Raw genomic sequence first — 14,491 nt, 5'->3', positions numbered from 1 at the left:
ATTATTTCTAAGCTGTCATGGTAGCCAGAACAATTGAGCAGTTACTTTGGGAGTTGAAAGGAAAGGAAGCACATTTTTTAGGGTTTCCTGACTTTCTCTTTCCCATGAGGTCTGCTGCAGGGGTATAGCTTATACCTGTACTGTTTATAGTCACATTATTTTCTGTGTCAGCAACACTAGTGTGAGTCCACAGCATAAAACACTGTTCTTTTTTTTCCCCCCTCAGAAATTTTGTGATGAAGTTAATCAGATAACCAATTCTGAAACTCTCTCAAGTATAGACAGCCTTGAGGCTGGAGAGCATGAAGAAATATACATAACACTTAGTATGGCTCCTTCCACGTCGACCCAGCAGAACTCTGTTCCCCTCAGGTCAGCAAATCTGCAATCAGCTCATTTAAACTGCTTTGATGAAGATAAACTGTCTTTCTCTAAAACTCAGCATATAAACAGTTGGCTTACAAACTTAGACACACGAAGTACTCAGCCTGTCACATCTTTTTCAGATATCTTAAGCAAATCTAATGTTCTACCCTCGTGGGAATGTTTGATTAATAAAGAACAGAACGCGCCATCTTTGAGCAGAACTGTGGAAAGAACCACAAGAAGTACTAATGACCCCGTGCTCTTTGTCTGTAGCCCTTCTGTCGTTGCTCTAGATAGAAACGAAGAAAACGCCTCTGAGAGCAACACTGGGAGCACACGTGACCCCACTGAGGGAGCACTCCACAGGCAGAGGCTGCCAGGTGCCCAGAGCCCAACATTTAAAGTCAGTAGAGCCTGGACTGCTCCAGAATCTCTAACTCAGGAAGCAGCTTCATTTTCCATCCAAGACAGGCTCTCTGAGTTAACTCAAGACAGAACTGCTTCCATTCCTGCTTCATTTGTACCAGTTTTGGCACCTAACTCACAGTCAGGTAGGCTTTCATCAGAGAACAGCACATGCATAAAAGAAAGCGATCCGGTGCAGTGTTCTGATAAGGTAGATGAAATGAAAGATGTGAAATGTGAAAAGATAAACTATTTTAGCTGTAATAAAGAAAAGTCTGCATTTTCAGACAATTTTCAGGCCACCTATGCACCTCAAAATTCTAACTCAAAAGATAGAAAACAAAAAGCCAGTGGACCATCAGCACCACTGTGTAAAGTCACTCCTGACTGTGACTTGCCTACCCAGCACAGCAAGAGGCACAACATCCAGGAACAAAATGGGGTGAGGCTGCTCAAGAGCATATTAAAGAAAGAATCCAGGTACGATCATGATTCTCTCAAGGCACTAGTTATAAATCAGAGTTTTAAGTTTAGACATCAGAAGGCAGAAGCCATTAGAGATAGTATTGAGTTAACAAAACAGAGAGGGAAAGGTGCAGGAACCCCAAAGACTATTAAAAAGCTGCGGTGGCTAGACGAAAGTAATGCCTCAGAGAAGTGTGTAGATGACAGCCACCCAGTGAGGGACAGGGCAGGAGTGGCTCCACAGTGGTCACAGCACTGTCACACCGGCAGTGGCACCTGCAACCTCACAAACGCCCCTGATTGTACTGCACATTCTGCTTGTGGAATGAAGGCCAAAGCTGATTGTGGCTCTGAAAATGTTCCTGACTTAGGAAGCTATGAAATGGACAGTGTGCCTTTGAACTCCTCTGTACCTTCAGGCTATAGCCTTGCTAAACAAGCCTGGTCAGCCTTTGGAAGAGAAGGAAACAAAGCCCCTGCACATGCTGGTGATGCCAAGACTCAGAAGTCTAAGCCTCCAAGGGGGGCAAAGGTAATGAGAAGAACAGGGTCTGTAAAGGTCCAGACAGGCCTTGTACATGTGAACAGAAAAGCCACTGTCAGCCAGCCACCGTCTTCAAGAAAAGCCAGCACACTGGCCCAAACTCAGGGTAAACTAATTATACCTCATCCTCCGCCTAAACCACCGACAAATATTAAAAGTGGTAAAAATATGCAAATGTCTCCATGTCAGTTAGCCATACCTGAACATTCTCAAAACATCATGCTACAGAACTGTTTAAGTTCATGTGTGCTTCCAACAGAGTACCATTTGAACCAGTGGACTCAAGAAAGTAATCTCCCATTCTCTGATGCTTGTTCTGACTTACTCGCTGTGACCCCAGCTCTACCATCTCCTTACGCTTCGGAGTGCCAAACCTCAGCAAAAGTAAACTGTTCAAATGGCACTCACACAGGTCTCCAGCAAGAAGGGACGGTATATTGTACCCAAAGAAGTCCTGTTTGTGAAGAGAGCTACCAGTTGTCGACTCATAGGAATACCGAAGAAGAATCGATTCTCCCATGGAGAAGAAGGAGCAATGGGTGCCAAAATGAGAAGGCTACTGGTAAGGATCGAATTTATACCTTCTTGCGGGAAAAGTATACAACTTTTCAGAGTTGCGTGACATTTTCCATATTGTGTATGGCAATGTATACTGTATAGGTAGTGAGTTATAGTTTAGCCTTAGGAAGATAACTTAGCTCTCAATACTGTAACTTACTCTAGTAGCTGAAGTTCTTCAGAGAATTACCTAACCTGTACTCAGTAAAAGTTGGAAACTTTGGCTAGCTCTGTTTTTTCTATAACCTCCCTGATGTTGAAAAAGAAAAGACAGTGAATAACACCTGATCCTTATTCCGTGTGGTTCCATCATTGCTGTTGTAATTGGATTTTCTGTCACATGAACACCATGGGAAAAAGCCTTGTTTATTTACATAGATAAATGTCATGACATAGTTCTTTGTTTTGGTTTGTTTGACATAGAGTATAGCTCTGGCTGGCCTAGAACTCACTATGTAGACCAACTAGCCTCACATCCACTGATGTCCTCCTGCCTTTGATTCCCAAGTATTGGCATTAAAGGCATGTGTCACCATGCCTGGCTTATTTTAAAATTCTTAAATGAATTTCTAATACGCTGTCAAGGTGGCAAGCAGGTAAAGATGCTTTCAGCCAAACTTGACAACCTGAATTCAATCCTGAAACTTGCATGGTGGCTGGAGAGAACTGGCCCCTTTTAGGTGACCTCCAAACTCCACATAGGCACCCTGGCATGTATGTGCACATGCACACACAAGATCATAAATAAGGCAAAATGCCTGCAGTTTAACGAAAGGAATGTTTAAATATGTACACAGTCCTTCCATCCTTTCCAGGACACTGCAGTTCTGCTTCTGCCAGCTTTGTGTTTATGTGTTCATGTAGGAAAAGAATAGACACTATTGTTTAGAACAGTTTTGAGATTCATTTCTCCACTGAATATCATTAGCATACCATTAGCCCTATTATTCACTGCTTGTGAAGCCACTTTCCTCCTTTAAGGGAATGGACTACAAGCCATAAACTTCCTGCCAGTGGAAATCCATTCCCTACTAAAAAAGAGCAAGGACTGTTGATAGAGGGAGAGGAGAAGTACAGTAATAACAAGTAATAATGTGCTTAGAGAGTTTTCAAGTTCATACTCAGTGTTCTCTTTAATTCTTAGACCACGTGCTTTTAAAGAGCAAGGGTTTTCTGTGTACTATTGCACTGTGCTCCTGCGTCCAACAGGGCCTGACACTTGACAACCTGACTCTCCATCCTTTTGTTTGGCTTTTTTTTTTTGGTTTTTTTTTTTTTTATTTTTGTTTTGTGGGGTTTTTTTTTTGAGACTTGGGAGATTTGTTTTGTTTTGTCTTGTCTTGTCTTGTCGGCAGAATCTCACTGTAGCACTGACTGGCCTGGGGCTAAGTAAGTAGACCATGCTGTCCTTGAACTCAGACAGATCTACCTGCTTCTGCCTCATAAATGCCAGGATTTAAAGGTATGTAAAATCACACCTGACTTAATTTTTTAATTATTTTTTATTTATTTGTCAGTTGGTCTCTGTATATCTATGCCACATGTGGGGGGGGGGGGTACCTATGGAGGCCAAAAGAAGGTATCAGATCCCCATGAAATTTGAGTACAGATTCTTGTTAGCCACCTACCATAAGTGCCAGGAAACTCACATCTTCTGTAGTGGCAACAAAGGCTCTTAATAAATGAGCCATCTCTCCAGCCCTGAGACTTTTCATGAATTGGATGGAGACAAAGTACATGAGCAGATGGAAAATTGAATGCAAAGAATGTAACCTAAATCTCTCTACAAAAATCTAAGTTTTAAGAAGGTTAGAGAACTGAGGTTTTTAAAGAATGAAGAGAAACTAAGAGAAACACAAGTTATATGAGACCATATTCTAAAACACAGACTAATTCTTTACAGTGAAATAATTATGCTTATCCTCATCTGAAAATGAGCAAAAATGTATAATGAATAAGCCCACTTAGAAGGGGTTAAAATAAAGGTCAAATTAAACCTCTGGGAAAAGGGATGTCAAACCGAAGAAACTTGATGGGAAGAGACATTACCAGAGAAGGTGATGTTGCCTGCTGCTGATAGACACAGCATGCTTTCCTCCAGGGATGGGACAGGACTCCATACTAAATCCAGAACTGAGTGGCAATAGGCAGTGGAAACAAAGTTAGAACAATAATGGAAACCTTTTAGGATTTCAAAGGGACAGACCTAGATATTTTAATAATGACATCTTTTAAATAACATTAAAAATATAAGGGTTGGGGATTTAGCTCAGTGGTAGAGCACTCACCTAGCAAGCGCAAGGCCCTGGGTTCGATCCTCAGCTCCAAATATATATATATATATATATATATATATATATATATATATATATATATATATATATATATATATATACCTATGAGGAAAATTGAATGTAAAGATTTTAATAGCCTATAGAGAAAACTAAAAACACCATGAAGTGAATGAAAGAAGACTTAGGTGGAGAAGAAGGTGTGTACATGTTGAGGCCATGAAGTTCCAACAGGCTCTGTGAATATTGCCAGACTCTATGTTTAAATTATTAAATATGTAGACCAAGAATAGCTGTAGCATGAATCTTAAATGTTCTTATTAATAAAAACAAACCTGAGGGCAGTTATTGTGGTGAATGCTGGAAGATCAGAGACACAGAACAAGCAATAGCTACCTCACCTTGCTAGTTCCTCAGGTGATCCTGCCTGTTTCCTCAAGCTGGAAGCTTCTGAGTCCTCCACCACTTGAATCTCAGCTGAACTGTGTTGCTCCAAAGCCTGAACGCTTATCCAGCCAAATGCTTAACTAGCTAAATGCTTTTTCTCCTTTAATTCCTGGTCCTCACGCCTTATATGCTTTTCTCTTTCTGCCCCCACTCCTTGGGATTAAAGGTTGGGTTTCTGGGATTAAGGTGTGGGTCACCATGCTTAGCTGTTTCTAAAGTGGCCTTGAACTCAGAGATCCACCTGGCTCTGCCTCCCAAGTGCTGGGATTAAAGGTGTGTACCACCACTACCCAACTTCTGTTAGGACTTACTCTTCCCATTTTCTAGCAACTATTTTTGGCTTTGTTCTAGTGGCTGTCTGTTCTCTGACCCCAGATATGTTTATTTCAGGGAACACATAGTATTTCAGGGAACACAATACCCACCACAAATAGCTGAGACAATCTCAAGAACAAAGTTGAAAACGTAATTTTTAAAGCAGACAATGGTGGCACATACCTTTAATCCCAGCACTCAGGAGGCAGAGGCAGGTAGATCTCTGTGAGTCCAAGGCCAGCCTGGACAACCAAGGATACACAAAGAAACCCTGTCTTGAAACTTTCATTTCTACATAGTCTATCTAAATCTACAATAATTAGCACAGTGTGGCATCTACAGAATGATAATAGAATACAGGCCCACATAATTAATTGCTTGATTTTTAACAAAGGTAACAATGCATAGTTGGGTAACTATATATAGTCAGTAAGAGTGACCGTTCCTTCACTCATATACAAAAATCAATTCCATGTAAATTGTGGTTAAAATATGAAAAATAAAAAAAGCTCTAGAAGTAATATCATTTTAGAATAATCAGATTTCTTATACTCTATGTAAAAATATAAACTATTAAGAATGGTACTTATACAACAAAATTGGAGTTTTTTCCATACAAGAAAATTAACAGGTCAAAATGACACACCACTGAAGGGGAAAAGATATTTGTAAAGCTCTATACTAATCAAGACTCACAGGCAGAATGTATAAAAGACTACAATAAAAATAAAAATGTGCATCCTGAGGGCTAAGCCAGAGAAGCATACCGAGTAAAGAGGTATAAAGAGGTCTATTGCAAAGCATTGGTTTAAATCAATATGGGACTCAGCTAGGCAAATCTAATACTTGAAAGACAGGTTATAAAGAACAGGCTAAAAGACTGCAAAAAGGGCTAATGAACACCAGTATCTGTCGCGCCTGCCTCGACCAGCAAGGATGACGAGACACAGGGATCCTTCTTATTACAGTTTAATCAGACCTTTGATTAATTGTATTGTGTCTCTCTCGCTCTCTCTCGCTCTCTCTCGCTCTCTCTCTCCGGGCAAGCCTCTCCCAGCACCTAAGTAGGGCTGGGCAACCAACCCCAGGCAGCCACGTGGGCACTGTCCACAGGTTCACGCATATGCCAGCAGCACACGAATCCAGCCATAGCCAAATAAGGAGCTGTTTACCATAAAGAGTGTTTGCCATCGGAAAGGCAGAGGGTAGAAGCCAGCACCATCTTTAGGGTGCGGCTACACGCAGCTCTCTACAAGTATCCACAGAGATGGAATCAAATCCCACCATGATTATCTAAATTGTTTCCCTTAAAAAAAAAAAAAACAAAAAAAAAAAAAAAAAAAAAACCTGTATGAACAAAAAAATGTCACAGAATATTGATGTTGAATTGAACAACGGCAGACTACAGGTAACATCAAAAGGATCATCACTGGGCTAGGAAAATACCACATTCAATAAGAAGCTTGACTTGCAAACATGAGGACCTGAGTTCAGTCCCCAGAACTCATGTTAATAAAAATAAAGGTTCTTATAAAGGACCCAGGTTCAATTCCCAGCACCCACATAGTGGTTCACAACCACCTGGAACTCAAGTCCCAGGGGATTCAGTGGCTTCCTCTGATCTCCAAGTGCACAAGTGGTATATGTGAGTGTTACAACTCTGGGGGAGAAAGGTATCCTGACTGCTTGGGGAGTCTGGCTATACTTTGAGCTGCTAGGACAGCTCTGGTGGCTGGAGCTGCAATGGGACAGCTCTGCTCTGGAAGGAAAGGTATCCTGACTGCTCGGGAGTCGGGCTATACCTGGTGTGGTTGGGGGATGGTCTCCCCATGGGATATAGCAATCCTGCTCCTCTCCTGAAGAGCTGCTACAGCTGAGCTTTGCTCAGCCCCCAGTTAAGGGGCCTTCCTAGCAGAGCTCTGCTTCTTCTCCAGGCCAAGGGGTTGCTTCTTTGGCTTCACTCTGCTAAAGGAGAAACCCAGGCAGAAATGTAGCAATCTCCTCCTGTTCTGGTGAAAAGTTGTTATTTTCCGCACCACCTTGCTCAGTCCCCTAAGGGACGTCTTAGCAAGGTTCTTCTGTTCAGTTCTGCCTTGCTCAGTCCCCTAAAGGACCTCTCTGCAAGATTCTTCTGTTCAACTTTGCCATGCTCAGCCCCTTAAGGGAACATCTCTCCAAAGTTTTTTCTGCTCAGTCCCGGAAGGGACGTCGCTATTAGCAAGGTTCTTCTCTGCACCAGCAAATGAAGATCTTCACACCCAAGACTCTTTTGAGAAAGAGATTTATTTGGGAAGGAGGAGTCCAGGAGAGTGGCTGCCTCTATCAGAGTGGGAAAGAACAACCAACAGCTGAACAGGCAGGGTAGTTGATGTAGGGTTTCTTAGGGGCGGGGTTTCTTCAGGGAGAAGATTTTCTGTTCATGGATTGGTTGGTTTCCTCCTCTGGGATTGGTTAGTTTCATTGTTCAGGGGCAGAGGTGGCTCTGATTTCAGGGCCAAACTGTGTTTCTTTCACTGGCCTTTTTTGGCTCTAATTCTAAGGCCAAGGTATATTTCATTCACAGGCTCTGATTCTAGGGACAAAGAGTGTTTCTTTGGCACTGTTTTCAGAGTCAAGGCATGTTTCTTTGGTTCTGGGTTCAGGGATAAAGTGTTTCTTTCACTGGCTCAGGTTCCAGATCTAGGCTGTGTTTCTTTACTGGTTCTGGGCTGCAGGGTCAGGGTAGTTTCTTTAGGTGGCCCCTTTTCCCTACAGTACCCATACTTACATATAGGCAAAACACTCACTAGAAAATAAAATGAGTAAATCTAATTTTAAAATGTTTAATGCAATGAGTGTGATTGATATCATATGCTTTTAATCCTTATGGAGGTGTCCTCTGACCCCTACACACATGTACACATGTGTGTGCATACTACCACACACATATGCACCCTCCTATACATGAACAAGCAAATATACACACAAAATCACAAAGCAAAATACTAGAATAAGCTTTTCATAAATAAAAGCCATCAAATAGACAATAATCATGCAAATGTACTTTTAGATGCAACTACATACATCAGAGTAGCTAAAATTAAACACATCACCAATGGTCAGTAAAGTTTTGTATGGACTAAAAATTCTCATCTACAAAAGTTGAGCATATGTAGATTCTATGGCCCAGCAATTCTAGACCAACAAATTATGTATATATATTTACATACATAAACACCACAATATATTTCAAATAATTGTAAATATCTGATTTTGACCTTTATAACATGCTTTTGCTCTAATGTGATTGTTTCAATGCATAGTTTTCAACCATCTTACCAGTTATGAGGGCTTTGGTATGATATCATTACCTCACATTTCACAGAAAAACATACCTTTAAGGTAGGATTTAGTCTTCTAATTTTTTGTAATTTCTAAGTTTATGAAACTAAGTGTGAAGTGGACCCTGTGTTAGTGCAGTGCATGACTGGTGAGGAGACTATCAGGAATGAGGGTGTGTCCACTCTGCCTTGCTCTTACTCACCTGTTCTTCAATTATTTGTGTCATCTTTGGGGATTGACATAGTTAGAAGGAAGTCTTAGTTAAGTGGCCATACAAAAAACATAGGAAAGTTATGGGAGGAGCACCCATGTACCCAAAATGCTAGAACATCACATCTGAGAACTTGCTCAGATACTACTTGAGATTGAGATGAATAAATCCACTTCCCTGGGCATACTAGGACACTGTGAAAAGATGCAGAGTGCAGATGAAGGGTGGTACATCGCCAGGCTCTTGTCCTGGGGATTTCTTTCAGGAGAGTTGAATTTGCTGTACAGTATATTACCCTCTAACAAACACTTAGCACCACTTGTAAGTTTTTGATGATGTACATTGGAATCCTATGCTCTTCCTGTACACCAGTAATATGTCTTCTGTGTCTTCTTGGTATTCCCCATATTCTGTTCCATAGCAGGGACTATGTTGAATGCATCCTTGAAAATGTGCCATATATAGAACTTAGGGGGAAATTAATAGAGGTCTGCTGGCCAAATAGAGGAAATACATAGAACTTTCTGCACTGTTTGACAGTAGCTTGAAATTTTAAATGGATACATTTTACCTACTCAACTTTCACAATTTTTTATATTGACATTTGTTAAGATTCTACTGTTACAAGAAGAAAGCAAGTTGTTGAAAATAAGTGGAGAAACCTACTAGAGCAGAAAAGAAAAATCTCTGGATCTGTAGGAATGAAATACACCGAGCAAATGATTGTAAGTATGGTCTTAGCAACACTCTCTTTTAGCAGTAGAAAACTACCTGAAAGACAAATGCTTTTGTTATAAACTGTACCTCAACATCAATGTGAATAGACAATGTTGGAATCTTTTCCTAGTAGCTTATTGTACTTATTTGCTATATTTGAATGAGTCCATATGATCAGTTACCAGTGAAGGCTTTTAACTATCTTTAAGCAATTATTGCTAGGGCTAGAGAGATGTTAGGAGCACTGACTGCTCTTCCAGAAGACCCGGGATCAATTCCAAGTGCCTACATAGTGGCTCACAACCATCTGTAACTACAGTCTTGGGAGATCCAAAGCCTTCTTCTGGCCTATAAGGGTACCAGGCATACAAGTGGTACACACATACATTTAGGCAAAACACCCACATATGTAATATAGGATTTTTTTCTAAATCGGAAAAAAGCATTGTTTAACTTATTATTTATAGGTAATTCTGTAGAAAGGTCATTTGCAACAAAATTCCCCCAAGTTACTTAAATCTGCAATAAATGGGCAGGATGAAAGAAGGGGGAGTGAATATGGGATGGATGTTGGTAATTAATTGTAAAGTATTTTTTAAAAGACATTTTCCACCAAGGGACTTTTTATAAGAGACTTGGAATTACATAATGGTTTTGTCTTTAAGAACAGTCCACCAAAACCTAATATGGCTTTGGGGATAGAGGTCTTGGGTAAAAGCCAAAGGACAGTAACAATTTTAAATAATGTAGAAATTTTATGAGGGCTGAGTAAGTAAAGTCTAATATGACACTTTAGAGGAATTGATTTTAGAACATTGAGAAAGTGAGATGAGTAAGTAAAAAGCATTTACTTGGAGTTTCTCCTGTTAAGTATCACTTATAGAACGGATTAGGATGCCCTGTAAAGAATGTACATTTGAGGGAGAAGTTGAGGGCCTAACCATTCATATAGGGAGTATTTCACACACTTCTTCCCAGCTCTGGGGATCAAACCCAAAGCTTCTTACATGCAAAGTAAACACTGAGCCACACTCACATCCCAAGAAGCATTAATTTTTATAGGTATAAGGTTATTAATATAGATAACAACCATGATCTAATCTTATCAGCAAAGTGAACCATTTAGTTTGTGTTTGTAAAGTTATGGTCTCATTATCAGTATATTATTATAGCTTAGTAATAAACATGAATGTATCTTCCAGATTAAATATGTAGGAAATTCCTCTTTGAATTTCCATATTATTCCCACCAATCATATCAAAATCTATAAAGAGAATTCATTATCTTTTATTAAACTTGTATTAAGCTATATCAAATTTGCTAGGTGTATCACACACCTTTAATCCCAGCACTTGGGAGGCAGAGGTAAGTAGATCTCTATGAGTTCCAGGCTAGCCAGAGCTACATAGTAAGACCCTGCCCCCAACCAAAAAAGAAAAGAAAAAGATATCTCAAACTTAGAAGTAACATGTTGTTACAACCACAAAGAATGAACAGATTTTTTATGCCCGTGCTTAGAGTGTTTTTACTGTTCTGGATGCTGTTAGATTCCTTCTTGCTTTTTCCCTTTTACCTACTGTCTTTCAAGTTTTCTTTTTCTCCATTCTAGAAAGCTTTACTTCCTCTTTCACAGGTCTTTCACTTGCACATCTCCTTAGATACTGCACAAGATCTTGCTACTCTTAGACTACATGTGTGTTCTGGATCAAAATCAAATTTTGAAATTGAAAATTGTTATATTATTTTGTTTGGTTTTGTTCTTTATTCTAGGGGCTAATGAAGCATTCAGTTGCTACAGTAGTGATCCTTGTTACCATGTCTTAGGAAATGTGTTTTATCCTGCCATCTTTTGCCCAACTCTATGTGCAAAGAATATAAAACAGATAGAAGAAAAGTGAAAAGTCACACTTGACATTTTACAGCAGATTTTCAGGCCAAGATGTCTCAAGTGTAAAATGGACTCGGTCAGGGTTTGGGGAGGTGGTGTGCCATTGGTGGGGAGTGTTTGGCAGCACCTGGGCAGTTACTCCAGAGCAGCTTGATAGAGCTGTGGGTCCCCACCAGGCACTCGGCCAGGATGCATTCCAGAGAGGAGGCTGTTCCTGTCAGGTGTGGAATGGCACTCTTTCAGAGGACACCTTCCAATTCCCTGCAGCTTCTGCCTTCGGGCTTATAGAGACTTCCTGTTCCCAGTGTCAGCCACACTCAGAATGGGGCTAGTAGTCACTCGCAATTACAAAGCCATCTAAGTGTAAAATGTGATGGAATTTTTAACAGTTCTTTATTCCAAACAGTTGGCTGTCACCCAGCATACTTTGCTCTTCTTGCTATCCAAGAGAACACCGCAACCTGAAATTCTGTATTAGACGTAAGACATTTATAAATATTTATCCACCCATGAAAGGCTTTATTCTAGTAGTTCTTGATTTCTGCTCCAAAACAAAAGAGATAGGCAAGTTATACAAACAGTAACAACTAAAAATGCAGGCAACAGTTAAAGGTTCTTTAATTTTAAATGTGGAATTATATTCTTATTTAACCTATTTTTATAGCATTTTGGACAAAGTGTCTCACCAAGTACAAGTGAGCCAATACAAGCTACAAGAGATCCCAAGACTGAAGAAGGTACTTTTTACTGTAAGTTTCTTTTTTTTTCTTTTATTGTAAATAGATTTTTATTTCATAGTATATCCTGATTACAGTTCCTCTCCCTCTCCTCCTCCCAGTTCCTCCCCACCTCCTCTCCCATCTGAATCTATCTCCTTTCTGTCTCTCATTAGAAAATAAACAGAGTCTAAGGGATAATAATAAAATAAAATGTAACAAAATACAGTATAGTAAGACAAAACAAAAGCTAAAGCATTGGAATAGGACAAAACGAATAGGAGGGAAAGCCCAAGAGAAGCCCAGCAACAGAGACCTTCTCATTTGCACACTCAGGAATCCCAAAACTAGAAGCCGTAATAGACAGGCCAAAGACCTGTAGGTTAAAATGAGACATATAGAGACATATCTGTATATATTAAAAATAATAAGATAATTTTAATAATAGCAAAAGTCCTGCCACAATATTATAAGATAAGGAATCTCCAAAGATACCATTGAGTTTGTTTTTTGTTAGCCATCTACAGCTAGCCTACCCTTAAGAGTAGTTTGTTTCCACCAGACTATAGTGGCACACACCTTTAATCCCAGCACTCTGGAGGTAGAGGGAGGCAGATCTCTGAGTTTGAAGCCAGCCTGGTCTACAGAGTGAGTTCCAGGACAGCCAGGGCTACACAGAGAAACCTCTCATGGGGGCCATGAGGGGACATTAATTTGCTTCCCCAGAGACTCCCTTGAAGGAAACTAAATTTTCATTTTCAAGTGGTTATCAATTAAAGATAGCGTTGGTGTTAGGAGATGTGTGTCCACTTCTTTCAGCTCTAGGACCATGCAGACCCTGTGCACGCTGCCTCAATCTCTGCGAGCTGGTATGTGAGTCTATCCCATTGATTTAGATGACCTTTGTGTTCTGGTGTCTCCCATCCTCTCTGGCTCTTCCACCCTTCCTGCCTCCTCTTCTGCAGGGTCACCTGAGCCCTGAGTACAGAGATTTGATGAAGACATCCCACGTAGAGCTGAGTGTTCCAAGGTCTCTCACTCTCTAAATATTGTCTGTCTGTGTGGGGGTCTCTTTATTTGTTCCATCTGCTGCCGGAGGAAGCTTCTCTGATGGTTGAGCAAGACACAGACCTATGACTATAGCAAAATGTCATTGAGAGTCATCCCATTGCTACAGTTTTGTTTTGTTTTAGAACAGTAGTATTAGGTTTTACTGTGGGTCCCTGGGTAATCTAGTCTCAGGTTCTTGGTCACCCAAGCAGTGGGCAATTAGGCCTTAAGTCAAATCAGATATTGCTTGGTTACTCCAACAAGCTTTGTGCCACCACTGCACTAGCGTTTCTTGCATGCAGGACAGTTTTGTAGATCAAAGGGTTTGTAGCTGGGTTGGTGTTCACATTTCTCCTCTGGTGGTCCACATAGTACCTTCCTGTACCAAAGACACTAGCACTAGGGGAGAACTCTTGGTAGGCACCACTTGAATTTCTCCACGTTCAGGGAGTCCTGTGGGTTTTGTCTTCAGCAATGAGGCCTTGTATCAGTTTGTAGAGAGCAACCAATAGTCTTGCCAACAGCCTGGATTGTTTGGAGGTTCCCAAGGGACCCCCCTTGGACAACATCTCAATTTAGATAAAACCCAGTACTGAGAGGCTGGGGAGCCAGTGCAGAGCCATCACAGATTGATTTCTAACAGCCCTGCTGGGACCAGGCCTTAGTTTCAGTTTACTGGAACTGACTGGAGATGAGCAAGCAGCTCTGGGAAAGACCATTCATTACTCAGGGGCAACCAGTCAGCAGGTGTCCCACAGCTAAAGACAGCTTTCCCTGCCCTGCTGCTGGAAAGTGCCTAACCACTAGAACCTCCTGCCAACCCTATGAACTTGTTGTTGAAACCTACCCATCCGCTCCAGACTAATCTCTCCTCATGGAATTCCCTAACCCTGCTTCAAAGGAGCCTGGGAGCTTTTCTGGGGGTCGCCTTTTGCCACCCCAATGTGTTGTAAATTTTTAATAAATGCTTTTGTTGATTGCATACATGACTAGTGGTCTTTTGTGGGACTCCTCACAGACCCTAACAATACCAAGATGGTATTGGCAACAAAAGATGCCCAGTTAGGTCTCTGTCTGCCCCAGTGTTTGGCGATTTCATTTAGATCACCTTCATATATGTATATATTTTTAAAAGCTTCTACTGTTCTAGATTTCCATACTACCCCTCAAATGACCCTTAATTTTTACTGTCTCCCT

At 40.8% G+C, this 14,491-nt stretch overlaps 1 protein-coding gene across 4 annotated transcripts in view; it reads left to right on the top strand.

Moving 5' to 3' along the window:
• Cep126 (centrosomal protein 126) overlaps positions 1-14,491 on the top strand; it is a 58,725-nt gene that overhangs the window by 30,719 nt on the left and 13,515 nt on the right. For all 4 annotated transcript variants that reach the window (XM_036192928.1, XM_036192926.1, XM_036192929.1 and 1 more), the window contains 3 exons: positions 227-2,342; positions 9,536-9,648; positions 12,193-12,277. In XM_036192928.1, the coding sequence (XP_036048821.1) occupies positions 227-2,342; positions 9,536-9,648; positions 12,193-12,277 (2,314 nt within the window). The remainder of the gene's footprint in view (positions 1-226; positions 2,343-9,535; positions 9,649-12,192; positions 12,278-14,491) is intronic.

Source organism: Onychomys torridus, chromosome 7 (assembly GCF_903995425.1).
Source record: "Onychomys torridus chromosome 7, mOncTor1.1, whole genome shotgun sequence".
Lineage (NCBI taxonomy): Eukaryota > Metazoa > Chordata > Mammalia > Rodentia > Cricetidae > Onychomys > Onychomys torridus.
Note: the sequence above shows the minus strand (reverse complement) of the source record. Positions and strands in the feature narration are given on the sequence as shown.